At 38.3% G+C, this 19,675-nt stretch overlaps 1 protein-coding gene across 2 annotated transcripts in view; it reads right to left on the reverse strand.

Annotated features, from left to right (window-relative positions):
- Window positions 1–19,675, reverse strand: part of FARSB (phenylalanyl-tRNA synthetase subunit beta) — a 67,651-nt gene that overhangs the window by 2,703 nt on the left and 45,273 nt on the right. For both annotated transcript variants that reach the window (XM_024124516.3, XM_024124522.3), the window contains one exon: window positions 18,661–18,816. In XM_024124516.3, coding sequence (XP_023980284.1) covers window positions 18,661–18,816 — 156 coding nt within the window. The remainder of the gene's footprint in view (window positions 1–18,660; window positions 18,817–19,675) is intronic.

Here is a 19,675-nt window from a genome sequence, read left to right on the forward strand (position 1 = left end):
GTGTGTGTGTGGGGGGTGGGGTGTGTGTGGGGGGTGGGGGTGTGTGTGTGTGGGGGTGGGGGTGTGTGTGCTACCATTAAGTCAGCACCAGTCACACCACAGAGACACAGGACGACTATACAGAAGGATGTTTTCCTGAAAAATATTTTTAACTGTCATTCTTAAATAACCCCAAAGCAACCCGGTTGAATTATAAGGTGGCCTGTTTCTCACATGCCCCCAAACTAAATAATTCTGCTTCACTATTAAAGCAAATATTTCAATGAACTGCATTTGAAGTTCATAATTGTTTGGCTATGTGCATTAATCCACACTTGGAGAGAGGGATCAAATAAAATAATACAGAAACCATACTGCATCGATAATGTATAGCCCAAGAGAGAGACGAATATTGCTAAATCTGACAAAGATGGCATGTTTTAATTCTGTCAAAATAAAAAACCTATAACTTAAAAGATAAAACCAGGCCAATAAAACACACATAAGTTGTACTCCCTGGCGGTCCAGTGGTTAAGACTCCGTGCTCCCAATGCAGGGGGCCTGGGTTCAATGCCTGGTTGGGGAACTAAGATCCTGCATGCCGTACAGCGTGGCACACCCCCCGCCCCCCCCCGCCGCTCAAAAAAGACCACGCCCCTCTCCCACCAAATAAATATTCACATGACAAGTCTGTAAAAGTATTGGTGGTAAGTGGCAGAACCAAGAATCAGAGCTGAAAGGGCTGCCCAAAAGTCATTTAATTCCATCACCCCTGGCACCCCTTATACAGAATTACATCCGAATAAACTATACTATCTGAAAGACACCAGATTATTTTTAAAGGCCATTCAGAGAGGAAGTTTTCAAGGACTTCCCTGATAACCTTGCTATGTTTAAGAATCCTCACTGTACCAAAATCCTTCCTTTTTATCTATCTTCAAATTCCAATTTGATTGGATTCATTTTAACTGAAGCATAAAACCAAACTATTTTAGAATCTAAGCCAGATGTGCTAGCTCTGACCGTGTTAGCAAAATAAAGCCTGAGAGATAAGAACTTAGAATTTTTACTTCATAAAGCAACTTTTTGAATCAGAGCTTTTTTAGCAAAATTCAGTCACGTTCTTATTCAGCTAGCAAGCATGATAATGCCAGCTGGACCTCTCTCCAGAAGTTTGCAGCAAACTTTGCTGAAGCTCACTAACCAGTTAAATACTTGGTCCAACAAAAATATTCCTATCATTAAATAGAATTTTCCCCCTTTCCAAAGAAAAGCAAAAAGAACTGAAATTCATATTATGCATTATTTAAAACATATCCAGGCGTGGGAACATTCTAAATGACACAAATATCAAAAGCTCTCAGCCCAGCACGGACCCGTCCCAGTCACCACAGCATCCTAAACTGCCCCGGGTCAGAGGCCCTCCCCACAGAGGAGCTGCTTCCCAGTGAAGCAGGCACCAAAGGGGTCCTCTGCCCTCTCATCCAATGCTAATGCTCCCCTTCCCATCCACATGTGAAAATTAAGCCCAATAATGCGATTTCTGTATAAATTCCACTTTGCCGAAAACTGCACATTTTAACCTGTGATGACAATTTTAACTTTCTTGCCATTTTTCATTTTTTCATTTCTACAAGGTCTTAAGATTTTTTGATTGATGCCTCTGTTGAGTTAGAGCAAGGCTAAAGGTCTCGTCTTCAGACGTAAATTGAGAGGCACACAGAAGTGCCTTCAAGTTTGTAAGGGGTACAGAGAGAAACTGTACCACTTGACTGATGTTGTATGTGAACTAGAAATACTGAAAGACAATTTTAAGTTACTAGAACGTAAGCATTTCTCAGTGCTTTTTAAAAATCTTTATGGTTCAAACCAAACTTTGCAGACAGAAGTGAATGGCTTCAAAGAAGGGCAGATGAGAAAGAGAATTGCTTCACTAACAACAAAAAGGGAACACACCCCACTAAGGCAGCAATTAGGCCCGAGTTCAAAGATGAGAGCATCTCCTCCATCAGCAGGAGGGGAGCTCAGCGCATCAATGTGATCACAATGCTCTAGTTAGGACCAAGGCAACTTAAATCAGAGTCTTTCCAGAAGTAAAAGAAGTCACGTCTGAATGGAACCTAAATATGGGTCTAGGCTAACGAAAAATCAGACCTGGATGGTAGCCAGAGGCTACTTTTATCTCATTAGCAAACAAAAATATTTCTGGAGAAGAGCAGCCTGCTGTGTCCAGAGTCATAAAGCTGCCAATTCAAGGGAAATCATGTTGCCTTGTGAATGGGAATTCTAAAATTCAAATTCTACAAAGTACCTTCTTTTTCTTTTAATCACGCCATTTAGGCCCAAACAGAGTTCTGGTTTACTGTTGTACCAAGGTACATAAATACTACAATTTTCAACCTGTGCCCAAAACAGTCTCCAGCAAAAAAGCCTCTCAAGCCCACTTTTCTACCTAGTTCCTTATACCGTTTAAACCCTCAGCTTTGCTGGTATCCATCACAGCAAAATGGCTTCGAACGGAAAACAGACTTGGGAAAAATAGTGTCCTCTGTTGAAGTACATGTGGAAACCCAGACAAAAGAAACATCAGTTAAGCACAAACAAGAATTTAATTTCCAGAACTTAGTGGGGTGTAAGTAAGTCCCTTAATTAAAGCTTTTGTAGCATCTCCTCAAGGTCTATAATTGTCTCTCTGTGCTCAAACGGCAGGACCACTTTGAGGACCTTGGGGGCAATTCTTGGGCCAGTAATCCAGCACAGCACCCAGTCTTTAGCACATTTTCTGGCTAATTGACCTTCAAAGAGTTTGTGAGCTCCCTCTCTTGCTCGTTGCCAAACACCTTTCACAGTTTCTTTTTGCCCCCGTCTTTCTTTTGGACTAATATTATAGGCCCAAAGTTTGGATAAGCTTTACACATAGAGTTATTCCTATAATTTTGTGAAGCATCGGAAGTAGAAGCTTAAGGTGGTAACTGAGCAGACCCTTAATCTGAAAGCTCCGTGGTGTTATCAAGCATAAGGCTTAATTCCTTAATCTTTAAAACCCCTGCCATTGGCTGTTTTCAACTAATTCATTTGGTATTTTATTCAATCCATCTCTAAAAATCATCCACTCATACAATTTTACTTTTCCCTTTCTTCACATTACTAATACATACTTTGGGGTTCAAATCCACATACTGCAACTGCCTTCAATCTGGTACTTTATCAAATTTTCCATAATAAAAAGAACAAAATTAAAAGGAGGGTGGGGAACACTGGAAAAGGAATGTCAGTGTATCCCATACATCACAGCCAATAATAGAAGCTATCATCATGAGCTTTAATAAAAATAACCACACATAAGTCCCCAAACTCAGGGACGAAACACAAAATGCAGAATTATATAAATATAGTAAGCCACTGGGCCAACAGAATGTGTTTTAAATCTGTCCTAAATGACTGATGATGTATTGATGTATTATGGGGTAGGAGGAAGGATAATCACTTAATAGGCTGACTCTAGGCTGGCATCTACCCAAACCCTATCCTTTCCTCCCCCGAGGCCCTAATTCTAATACAATTAGATACATATAAAATTATCCATTCCACGGTCCAGTAACCCATCCTAGGAAATCACATAAAGGGAAAAAAAAAACAACAACCCAGTGTTCCATTCTGGAGTGAAACTGACAGAGTAGGTGACCCGCCAAGAGTAGAATGGGGCTGCAATTGTAATTTCCCACGCAGGACTTTCTTCTGGTCACCTACCACTTTCTGAAAATGTAGTAACCATAACTAACTATGCCACCAGCACATCAACCTCACTTTCCTTTTCTAAATAATGTTAATTTAAAGGAAAAAAATATATATAGGGCTTAAAAAACAAAAAAACCCGACCACACACTTAAAACATGTGAGCGGGGTATCATTCTTAAGGGTGGTTGTTCTCTAAGTTTTAGAACCAGGAGTTTTGGAGTGCCTCAGTGGAATGAGGGAGCACCCAGGGCGGAAAAGGCACAATGTAGATAAGACATGAACTTATAAAAAGAAAAGGTTTAGGAATATGAGGAGGAAAAATTGGCATAACTACCATGATATAAACACACATTTTTTTCAGATCTTAGTACACTCCAGGTTGGAAGAGAAGTTCTCTGCAAAGACCATTTAATTTGTAAATGGAGACTGAATAATTCCCAACTGGTAATATAAAACACCCATTTTCCCCCAGATATATACAAGTCTTCACCTTATATCTGAAGTGAAATATTTATGGTACCTAAAGTCTTTAAAGAGAGGGGACCTAATCCCTTGAGTTTAATGGCTATCTTTCATCCCTTTCTGAAGATCAAAAGAAAGAAAAACCCCTTACACAACTTTACAGTGCTAATCCCAACACACCTGCAGACTTCGTTAACCCTTAACGTGGAGGCAACTGGACGGGAGAGGAGCACTGGGCCCACCTACACCCACAGCACGGACTCAGAGAGGGAGCCTGCGCTCACAGGAGGAAGCCCTTAGGATCTCTTTTAAAGTCTGATCTTAACTATCTGTCCTTCATACACACATACTCATATTTCAAAACCTGAAGAGGATCAAGAATGTTAGGAGCGGGGCTTCCCTGGTGGCGCAGTGGCTAAGAACCCGCCTGCCAATGCAGGGGACACGGGTTCAAGCCCTGGTCCGGGAATATCCCACATGCCACGGAGCAACTAAGCCCGTGAGCCACAACTACTGAGCCTGCGCTCTAGAGCCCGCAAGCCACAACTACTGAGCCCACGCACCTAGAGGCCGTGCTCCGCAACAAGAGAAGCCACCGCAATGAGAAGCCCGCACACCACAACGAAGAGTAGCCCCCGCTTGCTGCCATTAGAGAAAGCCTGCACAGCAACAAAGACCCAACACAGCCAAAAGTAAAAACAAACAAATAAATAAATAAATTTATTTTTAAAAGAGCAATAAATGCCCTGAAAGCTTATATTTAAAAAAAAAAAGTTAGGAGAACTTAAACGTGATACATCTAGCTGCAATTTTAAATCCGTCTCAAATTAATTTGTGTAAAACCAAAGGATTTTTAGCTCTAGGTTAACAAGTGCCCTGTCTATTGGCTTGTTTTGAAAATTCCTATTCCAAAATAATGCCATCATCCTACATTTGTCTGGCACTTGAATCATTTCCTCCCAAATTTTCACATTTCTTAAATGTTCATAGGACAGATATAGGATAACAACTCAAAAATAAAAGATATGGATCATCATCCTGCCTTCCTGGCACAGGAAGGGTCTTTCCCAGTCTTTCATCTGATAAAAACCTTTAAAGGACAATCTCTCCAACCAAATATGAGCAATTTATTATCAATACTTTCTCCACAGTTATAGTAAAATAATAAAACAACAATAATAAAGAGACTATTCTAGGGCTAATTAAAGGAAAGAATGGAAATGTTGAGTGTTTGAGATTGCATCTGTAATTTCACAATTAGTTAACTTACTCAATTGAGACCTTTGGCCAGCATGGAATAAACATAACCTCAAACATGTCATTATCATAGATGTGCTATAGTTTCAGAATTAAACTTCAGCAGACAAGTAGGGAGTGTAGAAGAAAAAGAAGAGAATAATGAGATTGTGAAAACAAAGTATGCTGCCTTCTACTCATCTCCTTCCATCCCCAGTAAAGGGAGTGACTCGGTCCCAGTGCAGCCCTAGCCAAGCCCCAAGGACAGGCAAGTTACAGATGGAAAAAGTGAAGCACAAGGAGATTAGGGGACTTGCCCGAGGCAAGCAATAGCATAGGCCAGAGAGTGAGCACCTCTGTGTGTGGCCCCAAGGCACAGAAGGCCTAGGGAATAGTTAGTGTTTTCAAACTTTTGGTCAAGCTGTCCATTTCATGTTTGCAAACCTCCTCTGGTTTAAAATTAAACAAACAAAACCTTAAAAAAAAAAAAAAAGACTGACAACCTCTAGCCTTAGGACATAACCAAGTATGCTCTACAATATTATTAACACAACATGATATAGACAAAACCTAGAGCTTTCCAGGGAAGACAGAACTACATTTTACAAAATCCCATATAACACAGGCATCCTTAAAGAATAAGTTCCAGATTCCTGAAACAAGACTGGAATAATTTAAACAGATAAATAAGCACCACAGTGACACCATCTAAAAAGGCGAAGAAAAAGAGCTGCTACATTAGACCCTGCGGCAGAGACTGCTTCTGAACCATTTTAAACTCCTGCAGAATCTTAAAACTAGAAATGACCCTGGCAGTGATTTTGTCCATGCCTTTATTTCTAATATGAGAAAATGGATACCAAAGAGGTTAAGAAAACCATACAGCCAGGTAACAGCAGAGCTGAGAACCCAGTTCCTTCTTGAACCCCAGTCTGCGACTCTTTTATCCAATGCTGATTTTCTGAAGGGCAGACCTCGTATCTGCCCGGAGGGTACTCTGGAGAGTGATCACCCATTCCAAAATGCTGTCCCAAATTCTTATATCTGCCTCTACCAACAACCCTGTGGTACAGACAGGACAGACATTATCATTCCCATTTTACAGATGAAGAAACTGGCATAAAGGGATTAAGTCCTAAATCACATGGGCTAACACAACAGAAGGACCTGACCCAACGCACAAGAGTTACGGTTACTACATCAGAGTTGACCATGCCTCCTAGGGCTCAACAAAATGTATTCTTCCCTATCATTTTAATTAGAGTCTGTACCATCTTAACATCTGCTTTTTCAACTTAGTTTATAATTCACATTTATCATATGCCATTACATTTATATGTAGTAGTTTGCCAAATTGTTCTTTTAAGTATTTTATGTTGGAGTTGTTTCCAATTATCCACTGTTATAAATAGGGCTCCTGTAACATATATATTACTTGTTGCTCTTTTTTGGTTTCTTCCTTTTGCCAAAGGTAGTACCACACAAGTAAAACAATGCCAATTATTGTATAGTTCAATTACATATCAAAATGTTAAACAGTGGACTTCTAGAAATGGTAGTACCAACAAACCACAAACTTAATATAAGATTATACTGATCTTATTTTGTACAACACTGATTTTAAAAAAATTTTCCCTTGCATAGTACCAACTACTTACTACCTTTTTTTTCAGTTCCACTGGTGGAAAAAAAAAAAAAAAGCATCACAGCAGCCCAGGAAAATAATTCCAAGAGATCTTTGTTCAGAGAATGCAATTCACAAACAAGCTAGGGGCCTTTAGGGATTAAGAGAATAAGCAGAAACCCTTCCCTTCTGGAAGAAGAGTGTCAGAGTGCAGTGGCTGCGAAAACAACATTGATAAAATATTTAACAGCTACTGATGAATATTGGACACAATCAAAACAGGTCTCACAGAACAGACAACAGGAAGTTCTGGAGACATTTAGAGCAAGGCATTTTATCTGTTATTTCTGCTCAACGGTTTACTCTTTATGGGCCGGCTTCAACATCATTCAAAAGAAATAAAATTATTGTAACTACAGTCACACGGTTTATCGTTTAAAGGCAGGTAATTAATGTCTGCCTATTTGCTAATATACTGGGCCATGTGGCTGCTTCCCACGTTTCTTCTTTCACCTCTTCCAAACATGCTCTTTTCACATAAGGAAGTGTGTGTGTTTGGGGGGGGGCTGTCAACTGGGTGTGGTTTCAGAAGATGCAGAGGTTTTTCTATTCCACTAAATTTGCCCCACCCTTTTTAAAGCTAATAACCTGACATTTTCATAAAGGGACCAAATTTTTCTCCTTTCACAATGAGAAAGAATGTTAAAAATTAAAGCATCTCCTAAGTTCACACTGATATGTATCAAGTGAACTTCCAGTCAGATGCTTTCCTGCAAAGAAAATTTTTTTAAAAAGGGCAAAATGGGACCAAGGAGAGCACAGGGTCCTGAAGGGGAAGGAGTGGCGGGGGTGGGTGGGGGGGCTGGCGTCGGAAGGCGAGCTGCCGGCCTCACGCGCGGCCTATTTGGCCTGGAAGAACCCTCGGCAGGAAGACAACGTTCCTGACCCACGACCCACCAGGGCCAGCAGGTGCTCAGGGCTATTTCCAGGAGGGGGATGGGTTGCCCACGTCACCCAAGTGACTACTGGCATTTACTTCTCAAGCGGGTGGAGATTAGGCCACAGCTACTGAACACTAATGTACAGCAAAATCACCCATCAAGATCAAAACCACAACTGGGACCTCAATGAAGTCAGATGGTCTGCCTATCATTTATAGAAAAGTAGCAGGAATGCTTTAAATGAATGTCAATCTGTGGGATTCCTGCAATGTTATAATACACTGAAGACTGTCTCTCTAAAGGCAGCATAACGGGGAGGGAAGAAATGTGCTGGCAGATTAAAGAAACTCCAGAGAAGACAGATACCTAATGGATGTTCGATTAAGGTTCTGCCTCCCCACTGCCCCAAAGTCCACAGCAAAATATGCATTTCTAATTTTTAAACAAAGCAGACTGTGAATTAATATAATATTTTAAAACATCAGTGCAAGCATTAGTTATTTAAGGCTTCTACAGTCTTGCCTGATAAAAAGAAGTACTGGGAATATGTTGGTCAAAATGTACTTTATTTTGTAGAATATTTTCTAAGTACAAAAAGAACTGAAGATAAAGCTTAAACTGTTTCTAACAATAATGTTATTAGCAATAATACTGATATTTTGAAACAAAGATGGATAAATAGGTAATAATGTAAATTCATTAGGAACCAAGATTTTCAATGTAAAGAAAAAGAGATAACTATAAAGACAAACATATTAAGTAAAAATCCTCTAATCCTGAATATAAATTGGAACTACCCATATGAACTCAAGGCTTTTCTTTAAAAAAAAAAAAAAAAAAAATTTTTTTAAAAAAGGTTTTCCTCTGCGTACTAAAAAGTCCTAGAAACAATGACTCGCTCAGTAGCAATGAGCAAACTTAGCACCTAGATTGTGATCTAAATTTGATTTCTCACTAAAAGGAACCAGGGCCACTTGGCAATATAGCTGATTCCAGGTCTGAGGCAGAAACTATGTAAGATGAGCCCAGAAATATATTTCCTATATTATCACCCATATCCAAAAAAGCATCACCATATACAACTATTTTCTCCCTTTCATTTTAGTAAGAACCTCCCTACCAATAAAAGCTTCTCAAGACTTAAAAACTCTTCTCCTTCCCTTCCAGAATAATCCAGCCCTAAAGGAGCTGAGGAAGGAAGAAATCCTCTCACTCAAGTGTGGGCACTGGGTGTCAGAGCTAAAGGGGGCAGGGAGGGCATCCACAGGTGAGAGGGGAACAGCCCCGAGAGGGCAGTCAGAGACTGAGAGTGAGTGATGGGCAGGGCAGACATGCAGAGGACAAGATGGAGTTTAGTTACCAACAGGAGCAATGAGCAAGTAAGTGAATAAATTATGAATCATGGGAACCAGGTTTCTCACTGTTGGAGAAGTGAGGTACAAATACAGTAGGGGAGAAAACTGGAATGAACCCTAAGGTGTTGGACTGGAATGGAGGTATTGCTGTGGGCTTATGGTCTTTAAAATATGTATAGATATAGGAGTAAGTTAGTATATGTATGTGTCTGTGTGCAACTAGAACCCTACATCTTGACTTTTAGACACCATTCCCCACTAAAAGGAACCAGGATGGAGAAATGGGACAATGGAAAGATCAAGATAAGCCTTGAATATCTTCTTGTGCCCAAAGCAAGAGAGTGCTAATAATAATAAAGAATAATAGGAACATGTTGAAAGGATGCAGAAGCCAGCTTGAAGGGACTCCCACTGGCCAAAGTGAGGACAACGTGAGAATCAGAATAAATAATGGATTAAGATACACTGAATAAAACAGGAAATAATGAATCCATACTAAGATAGATAAACAAATAGGAGGACTGATTAGGAACGGAACATTTACATAATTTCAAAGTTCCTCCCCATAAAATGTTTATTGATGATAATGGAGAAAGGGGTAACTTCACAGTAAAGAAGCCTAGTAGACACTAGTTTGATCAGGTGATTAAAGTGAACATTATCAGCTATAAGTGGAAATCGGGTGCCACTGATAGGATGCATTGAGAAGAGAGCGTTACTTCTGCAACATTCCTCCAAAGTTGCCTAACTTGAATCTAGACAACCCCAAATTGAGGAACACACTACAAAATAACTGGCCTATAATCTCCAAAAGTGTCAGGGTCATGAAAGTCAAGGAGAGACTATTCTAGAACTCTCCAGAAGGAGGCTAATGAGACATGACAGCTAAAGGCAATAAGTGATTCTTTGATATAAAGGATAACTGATAAAATTTGCCCAGGGTATAAGGATTAGATGGGGTTAACATTAACGTGAATAATATTTTCCTGGTTTTCACGATTATATTTTGGTTATGTAGGACAATGTCCTTGTTTGTAAGAAGTACACACTAATGTATTAAGGGGTACAGGTTGGCAATTTACTCTCAAACAGTTCAGGAAAGTTTTTTGTCCTGCACCTGTTTTAATAAGCTTGTCACGGTTTCAAAATTTTAAAAAGTTAATAAAATGGGGTTTACATTATAGGAGTTTCTTCCATCAATTCTCAGAAAAAGGGGGAGGGCGTAAAAATTATTGCCCTCGTCCTACACCTTGAAAGAAAAGGAAATACTAAAATGTGAATACCTCAAGGGGAAAAGCACATTTTTCAGGTAGGAGCACTTATTTATCAACCCTACCTAGAGATGTATTCAATATGTGTACCTCTTTTTCTCTCCACCCATCCATCCTTTTAATCCTTCTGGATTAAAGCTGAATTGACTGATTAGAGGGTTAATATTTAGTGTACCAGAACACATCATTCTCTAGGAATTCAGAGGAGAGTGGTCACTGCAGCGCACCAGTGTGCCAAAACCAGGGTGCTGCCAATGTGTAAAGCTGCTCCTCCCTGAGGAAACCAAACTTACATATGTAAGATCAGAACTGAGTAGTGCATTCAGACAATAACACAAAGCTACAGTAAACAAAACAGCGTGGTGCTGGCACAAAAACAGACATATGGATCAATGCAACAGCACAGAGACCCCAGAAATAAACTCACACACCTACGGTCAATTAATCTTTAATAAAGGAGGCAAAAACATACAATGGAGAAAAGACAGTCTCTTCAATAAGTGACACTGAGAAAACTGGACAGCTACGTTAAAACAATTAAATTAGAACATTCTCTAACACCATATATAAAAATAAACTCAAAATGGATTAAAGACCTAAATGTAAGACTGGATACTATAAAACTCCTAGAGGAAAACATAGGCAGAACACTCTGACATAAATCCCAGCAATATTTTTTGGATCCATCTCCTAGAGTAATGGAAACAAAAGCAAAAAATAAACAAATGGGACCTAATCGAACTTAGAAGGTTTTGCACAGCAAAGGAAACCACAGACAAAATGAAAAGACAACCTACGGACTGGGAGAAAATATTTGCAAACAATGTGACTGACAAGGGATTAATTTCCAATATATATAAAAAGCTCATGCAACTCAATAACAACAAAAGCAAAAAAATGAATAACCCAAACAAAAAATGGGCAGAAGACCTAAACAGACACTTCTCCAAAGAAGACATACAGATGGCCAACAGGCACATGAAAAGATGCTCAACATTGCTAATTAGCAAAGAAATGCAAATCAAAACTACAATGAGGTATCACCTCACACTGGTCAGAATGGCCATCATCAAAAAGTCTACAAATAATAAATGTTGGAGAGAGTGTGGAGAAAAGGGAACCCTCCTACACTGTTATACTGTGGGAATATAAATTGGTGCAGCCACTATGGAAAACAGTATGGAGGTTTCTTAAAAAACTAAATATAGAATTACCGCATAGTCCAGCAATCCCACTCCTAGGCATATATCCAGAAAAGATGAAAGCCCTAATTCGAAAAGATACATGCACCCCAATGTTCACAGCAGCACTATTTACAATAGCCAAGACATGGAAGCGACCTACATGTCCATCAACAGATGAATGGATAAAGAAGATGTGACATATAAATTCAGTGGAATACTACTCAACCATGAAAAGAATGAAATAATGCCATTTGCAGCAACATGGATGGACCTAAAGAATATCACACTAAGTAAAGTAAGTCAGACAGAAAAAGACAAATATTATGTATCACTTACATGTGGAATCTAAAAAACATTACAAATGAACTTATTTACAAAACAGAAACAGACTCACAGACATAGAAAACAAACTTATGGTTACCAAAGGAGAAGGGGGTGGGGATAAATTGGGAGTATGGGATTAAGAGATGCATGCTACCATATATAAAAGACAAACAACAAGGATTAACTGTATAGCACAGGGAACTATATTCAGTATCTTTAATAAACTATAATGGAAAAGAATCGGGGGAAAAAAAAACCTGAGCAGCACAAATCACCCTAAAAATCCTCTCAACTTTCAGGATCTGGGTCCTTGAAACCGGAAATGAACTTCTTTTGCATCTCTTTTTATTTGGGCCATAGCCTTTTCTGTAGAACAGTGGAAGCCAACGTCTAGTTTGGAAGCAGGAAAAAAAGGAGTACAAGGTGTTAAATAAAAATACCTTTCTCTCTCTCTCTCTTGCCCAGCACATACAGTTAAATTGAAACAACTCCAAAGTACGCATTAAGTCACAGCATACATTCTCTGGTTCTTGGTTGGGGAGAGGGGGTATGAAAAAAATCTTATACTACAGTGGTTTGGAGCCCTCCAAAGATGAACCCTACTTAACAAAACTGTACTCCTTAGTATTCAGTTCGTCTCACTGGGTTGTCTTGGGCTTCACAGGAGCAGCACTGAAATGGAAAACATAGCAAATGTATGCAAGATCAGTGCTCCACAACTGTGGCGACAGATGGCTCTGATCCGGTGACTGAAAGACTTTGTATCAAGTGCTCAATTGCAAGGTCATCTTAAGAGGTGACCTGCATGTGCCAGGAATCACCATTGGCTACCTTGTGGACTCTGTTTATGTGTGCTCTTGAGAGCTTCCCTGCATAGTTCAGGCTTTGAGAATTAAATAAAAACAGTTTCTAATTTAAAAAGTTATTATTCAACACATCATTAACTACATCAAGTGCTGGAAAGAAAAAACATCGGCAATATCTGACTACCAGCTAATTAAAAGTTATCTTCTCTTATCAAGGAAAAGTTAAATTCACTAAAAATGACTTTTTAAGAAATTAATTTTTCATTTGTTTTACTTTTGCTGGAAAAGTGGGTTTTGAATGGTCTTTAAAATTTTTGGTTACAGTTATATATTTAAATTAATTGGCAACTGGCATATATAATGATGCACTACAATTTATATAAGTATGTAACATTAAAAGCTATGCAGTAGATACAAAGTTAAATGTTAGTAGTTTTTTGATTTAACGCTCTCTCTCTCTCTTTTTTTTTTTTTTCTGTCTGCACCGCTAGGCTTGTAGGATCTCAGTTCCTCGACCAGGGACTGAACTTGGGCCACAGCAGTGAAAGCCTGGAATCCTAACCACTAGGCCACCAGAACTCCCTAATTTAACTCTTAACTTAAAAATGTTTACTTATTCTTAACCCTGAATTGAATTTTAAAAATAAGGTTTATACTTTTTATGTATAAAGCAAAGCTATACATATAGTACATAATAAACATGCAGTATACCAGTGGTATTAATGTTTTATGGAGGGGCAATTAGGAAAAAAGTCTAAAACGTTCCTTAAGGGAGAGATCATAAAAAGAAGTTGAGAAACACTGTGTTACAAGACCTATCAGATGGGAAAGTGACCTGACCAAGTCATTCAAGTGGGACCTGCTGTGGAACACACACTCTGACACTGAGTACTGAAATGTCAAGTGGGTACCAAGGCACACCAAAAGCACAAGGTGGTGAGCGTGAGCGGAGAGAACTTTGCCTCATACATATAAGAGAGAGTGAGGCAAGGAAATAAAACACACTCAAAAACAATACAAGGCTACGCGAATCATAACTGCTGAGGCTTTAATGGGCACTGTGGCCCCATGTCATCCCGCTGTTTTGACGTGTGGTGATCACTGCAGATGTGTTTAATATTGCTCTTAATAAAGCCTTCAAAGAAGGTAACAAAAATTGTAGTATTTGAAAGCTTGCCTCAAACACCAAAAAAAAACCCAGAGAATCAGAGGAGTAAGGACATTTTTTACACAGAGTAATAAGGTCAGAAGCTTAAAAACTTCCAAACCTTTTTTCTTTTAAACGTGGTGCCTTAACAGAGTAATGTCTTTGCTGATGGTAACTAAAAACGTGGAGACACTATACAGATCCCCTTTTTTTCCAGCCTAGACTTTTTGTGTAAATCAGACCATAAATGGAACACCTTTACTCCAGCAAGCTGTTCAATACCTATTCTTCTCATATTTCCAAGCTCATGTTACACTAAAAACCAGTGTGAAGGCCGGAGAGACATCACAATTTCACCCGTACTTTTTAGCATCTGAAATCTTTCACAGGTGTCCTGAAAGAGGAAAAAGGTCATGACCTACAGGTCAAGTCAATGATCATTAGGTGATGCTGTAACAGAAGGTATCTAAATAACCTCTGTGGGTACATATGGCGCAGGATTAAATGTGCCTATTACTTACAAGGTTATTTTTCATTTCACAAAATGAATTCTGAGCAGCATGAAAATTAGAATTGTCAAAACTAAAAGTACTAAAACTTCTGTTTTTCCATCAGGAATCTTGTCTCAGGTTAAACTGACATTTTCCATAGATATGTGAAAAAACAAAACTGAAATAGTAACAAATTCAAGGGGAAAAAATACACACTCAAGTCAATGCAGCCAATCGCACACAAAGCCTACTACCTTCCCTAAGAAATTATTTTCGCCACTGATTTGCCCAGGAACCACATAACTGTTCTAAGCACAAAAATGCTGCGAATTTTCCTTGCCCAGAAGTGGTTTTGAAAAGGATAAATGCATTTTAACATACATAATTTAGTTTGCAACAGACCACAAAAACAAAGGGGAAGAAGTCTGAAAAAAAGCATATACATATGCTGTAATGATCCGATCAAATGCCACTAAAACACGATGATTCCAAGTGCTCAAAATGCTCTACAGTCTGTTAAAAAGTTAAAGGTTCTTCTTTCTTTTTTCTACTCAACGACTGCCCTTATTCTATCAGCAGTTTGGCATTCTAGCTCACCTTGTGTTCTTAATTGCAAGGGCGCTCAGCAAATAAAAACTCTGTGAGACTAAGTGACCATGGCTTCTAATTGTGGCTGCAGTCACAGGATTTGGGAGTGCTTCTCAGAGATCCACAGGCTGCAGAGGGCTGCTGTCTGCATGAGAAGCCAGGTTACACGCCAATGTCAACAGAACTCCCTGAGATCAATGTGATGATCAATGAAATGAGTTTCCAGATTTCTCTCACAGTGGACAGGGCCAAGTTCCTCAAAAGGGAATCAAGTTCTGTTCCACTCTCTACCACCAAACAAAGCAGCACAAAAGGAAGTCAGTGGTGTTCATTAGAAAGGACAGAGAGAGATTAGGTATATCTGCCAATGAACTGACTCTCTGGTGAACAGACTTAGCTCAATTATAATGGCAAAGCCACCAGGGACTTTTAATTATTAAAAGGTAAACCATATGCCAGAGTAATAGAAGACAACTCAGTAATCAAGAATGGCAGGAAATGGTAGCTCTTAATCTGTTTCTTCTTGACTTTTTTGATACTCTGAAGACCTTTTCTTAAGGCAGAAAAAGCTTTATGCAAAATAACAATAAATCTGAGGAAATGATGTAGCTAAACACGCCCCAGCAACCAAATTCCTGTGTAGGGATTTACTTAGGAGATATATATATATATATATACATATTATATATGTATATATATATATAATATATGTGTATATATACTACCTATGTCATTATATATTATATATGTATATATATATACATATTATATATGTATATATACACATATTATATATGTATATATACATATTATATATGTATATATATACATATTATATATGTATTAAATTTTAGATGAAGAACTTATACCAACTTTACTGCTGACTTATTTTGATAAGCCACTTCTTTAGGTCTTGGTTTCTTTAACCATTTAAAAAAAGGTAATCATATTTGTCATTATGTAATCAAAATAGATAATTAAAATATAACATTACAATATTCTATTATGAGAGCCAAAGTAAATTCAAAAGGAAACACAAGATGGCCTTTGTCCTCATACAAAATCAAACACCAGTAACAATTTGGCCTAAAAAACTGAACATAAAGATCTACAACCACATCGTAAGTTTATGAATGTAATTTCTAATTTGAAAACACACACACCCACGCACAGACACCCACACCCACACTCCAAGCCAAAATAATAGACATCTACATATTAGGGAAATTAAGTACTAAGTATTAAATTGTTTTGGTGCTAAAATATAAAAGGATTAAAATTATAATATCATAGGTTTAGAATGATGAAAATAGAACTTAAGAAAAAGATCAACACATATGAGCTGTATCATAAAAGGTTCCGAGTGGCAAAAAAAGGTTCCAAGTGGAACTTTTCCAAATGCTGAATGCTGTAGCCTCTACGTTCATAAAGTTTCTTAAATCAGTCTTCTCCTTGGTATAGCCTTGGCTGACATTCAAAGTCAAGTCCTTATTCTCACTGTAACACCTTTCAACCATTCTCTTCCCCTCTATTCTCCATGCTGCCCAACCTACATACTGCTGCCAGATTAATTCCTTCAAAGTACAGATCTAATCACATCACTCACTTAAGAAAAAAAAAAAGCAGCAGCAGCTTCAATATTTTCCAGCTAATTAGCTACAACTCCTTATTCTAGCACTCAGGACTCTAAATGTACTCCCAAGCTTCTTCCTCACCCTGTAGTCAAACCAAACTGCACTAGGCTATGTTCCCATCATTTTTGCCTTTGCTCTGGTGGTTTGCCTTGCTTCCCGTCTCCCACCTATTCCTTTGAAGGCCTATGTCACTTTCCAGAAACTCACTAACGCTTTCCCATATGCTCTTAAGAAACCGCACCATCTCCCTCTTTGGAAACTTCAAGGCACTCGCCTTATTAGCTTATTGTGAAAGCTGGTATGCAGTGGTCATTCTCCCTGTAGGTTCCTTGACAGCAGGATCTGTGTCCTACTTATTCTGTCTTCTTGAAGCTGGTCTCATGACAGGGGAACTTAGAGGCTTCTGAGAAATATGTCTAAGGAACTTACTGAGGCAGGAGAGTCATTATATTAAGACACTGGTTTATGGCTTATAGAAACATCATTAATATAAAAGTTACATGTAAAAGTATCATATCCACAACAAATTATGCTCCAATTTACCATTTCAGCTCTCTGCAACCTTTCAAATAAGAAAAAAAATTATATCTCATATATATGGCATAATCTGTTTCAGGAAACAGATTTTTATTCAGCTAATCTCTATATGTAGTAAAATTTCTGAGAAAAGACTCTGTATAGAAGGTTAAAAAAAATGTGTCACATCAGCTTTCAGGTTGCCATTAACTTGGATGACCAGATCTTAAAGCAGAAATTCTAGAAGAGTCGACTGGTGAATGAGTAATGTAAAGCCACTATAAAGATAGGCAACTTGGTCTTGTGGAAAGAACACTGGGAGGCAGGTGCCCTGGGTTCCCCATGTGTGACCCAGCCCAACTCACTTAGCTTGCCTATCCTTGGCTCCTTCACTTGTCAAATCAAGGAACTGGACCTGATGAACTCTAAGACCCAGTTCCAACACTCTAAAATTCTATAAGCATCACACATATCTTCACTGAATGATTACTAATGAGAGATGTGGTAGAAAACGATAACTCCCTGCAATATTTAATCTTTCAATTTTATTCAAAAAAAAGATAACTCCACAAATCTTCAACCTAAAAAGGCCATATATTTAGGGTTATTGCATTTTCAGAGAAGTTTCCAAATAAAAAAAAAAATTGAAACAACAATAAAAAACAATCTCTGAGGACTACGAAAAATAAAACTAGGGGAAAACAAAAATATGTCCCCCCAAACCTCACACCACTATAAGTACTGCTAAATAACACTTTTAAAAAAGTGAACGTTCCAACAGAAATTTAAGATGCCAAATAAAGCTATAAAATTGTCAGGTAAACAGTGGAAATAAAGTGGTAAAATGTTTCTTTCAAGTTGTTTCTGGATCTCTTGTCTAATACTGATTCAAGCTATAGGGATGTGAAAAGCAAAAATTTCAGAATTCCTCAGACAACAAGAAACTAGCATTTTAGGAGTATATATACACTTTAGTTAGCCTAACTTCCCATGTCTCTCTTTTTTCTTCTTTTGCCTTAAAGGCTTCAGGCAGGAGGCTCTGAGCACAAGTCATGAGTTTTGGTTCTCTCAGCTTCCAGTTTGGATTGTGGGTTGGCCATGACTTGATGGTGCCAGTAACTAGGGGTTACCAGCACTCAGCTGGAACAAAAGTATACTGTGTGGCACTACAAGAGCTCTGAAAAGCATCTTCTCAAAATGCTGGAGGGAAAAAGGATATTTCTAGAAAATACTGACATTTAATTGCTATGAAGCTCTATCTCCCACCTCCCTCCTAAATCAAAACCAAAAGAACTTTATCACAAATAAGGCTTCTCCTCTTCATTATGGGATCATTGACTCTAGACTCAGCTGATCTGTCTCACCTTCTGATGCTTTGATCACATATCCTCCCTTCTTTTCGCCAGGAGGCACATCAAGTAGCTGCATGATTCTGTCCAGAAGCCCATGGATTATCTCAAACCCAGGATTCTTGTTGTAATAAACAGCACAGAGATGCCTGTAGTTTCTTGCACCTACATCTGAAAAAAAATAAAAGAATTGGTCACAAGCCTACACTGACCATCACTTAAGAAGCTGATTCACCCCAAAACATAAACTCAAGCAAAATCAACAAAAAAGGAAACCAATTAGAAAACACAGAACCAATCAACCTCAGAAAGACAAGATAAGATGGTTTTTCCGACCATTAAATTCCCTGAGGTGTTTTTACTTGGGGGAGATGCAGAAAACCCTCAATGCTGGCCCAGGAGCAGTAAGGCTTCATTGTGGTACGAATTGGTAAAGAATTTAGCAACATTTTTCAGAGCCTTAAAATGTCATACTCTTTTATTCACAATACTATCCAAAAGAAATAATTCTAAATACAAAAATGGATTCATGTAGAAAGATATTACACTTCTACATAAAGCATTATTTCCAATAGTGAAAATTAGAAACAACCCAAATTGGGAAATGGCTACATAAAGTACAGCACAATCACTCAGCAGAATACTACGCAGCTAAAAGGCATCTTTAATGAAGACTTATCATAATAGAGCTAGAATACTTACGATAGTAAACAAAACAAAAAAAGGAGGCCACAAAGTTCAAATAGAGTCAAAACTAAATTATACTATCCAAAGAATATACACAGGTTGGAAACTATGAAGCAAAGAAGGGAATGACTATCACAAAAGTTAGGAGAGTGATTGCTCTAGGTAAAGGGAAGGGTCTTAACTTGGATGGTTACACTAGTGTCTGCTTTATAATCTTTTTGAACTGTTTATGTCATATATACACATCACAATTAGAACATGAAAAAACAAAGCAATTTATGAAGAATCACAGCTATGTAAATATAACCATGAGCCAAAAAACTCCATGCACAGGAAAAAGAAT

The sequence above is a fragment of the Physeter macrocephalus genome, chromosome 2, assembly GCF_002837175.3.
Source record: "Physeter macrocephalus isolate SW-GA chromosome 2, ASM283717v5, whole genome shotgun sequence".
Classification (NCBI taxonomy): Eukaryota; Metazoa; Chordata; class Mammalia; order Artiodactyla; family Physeteridae; genus Physeter; species Physeter macrocephalus.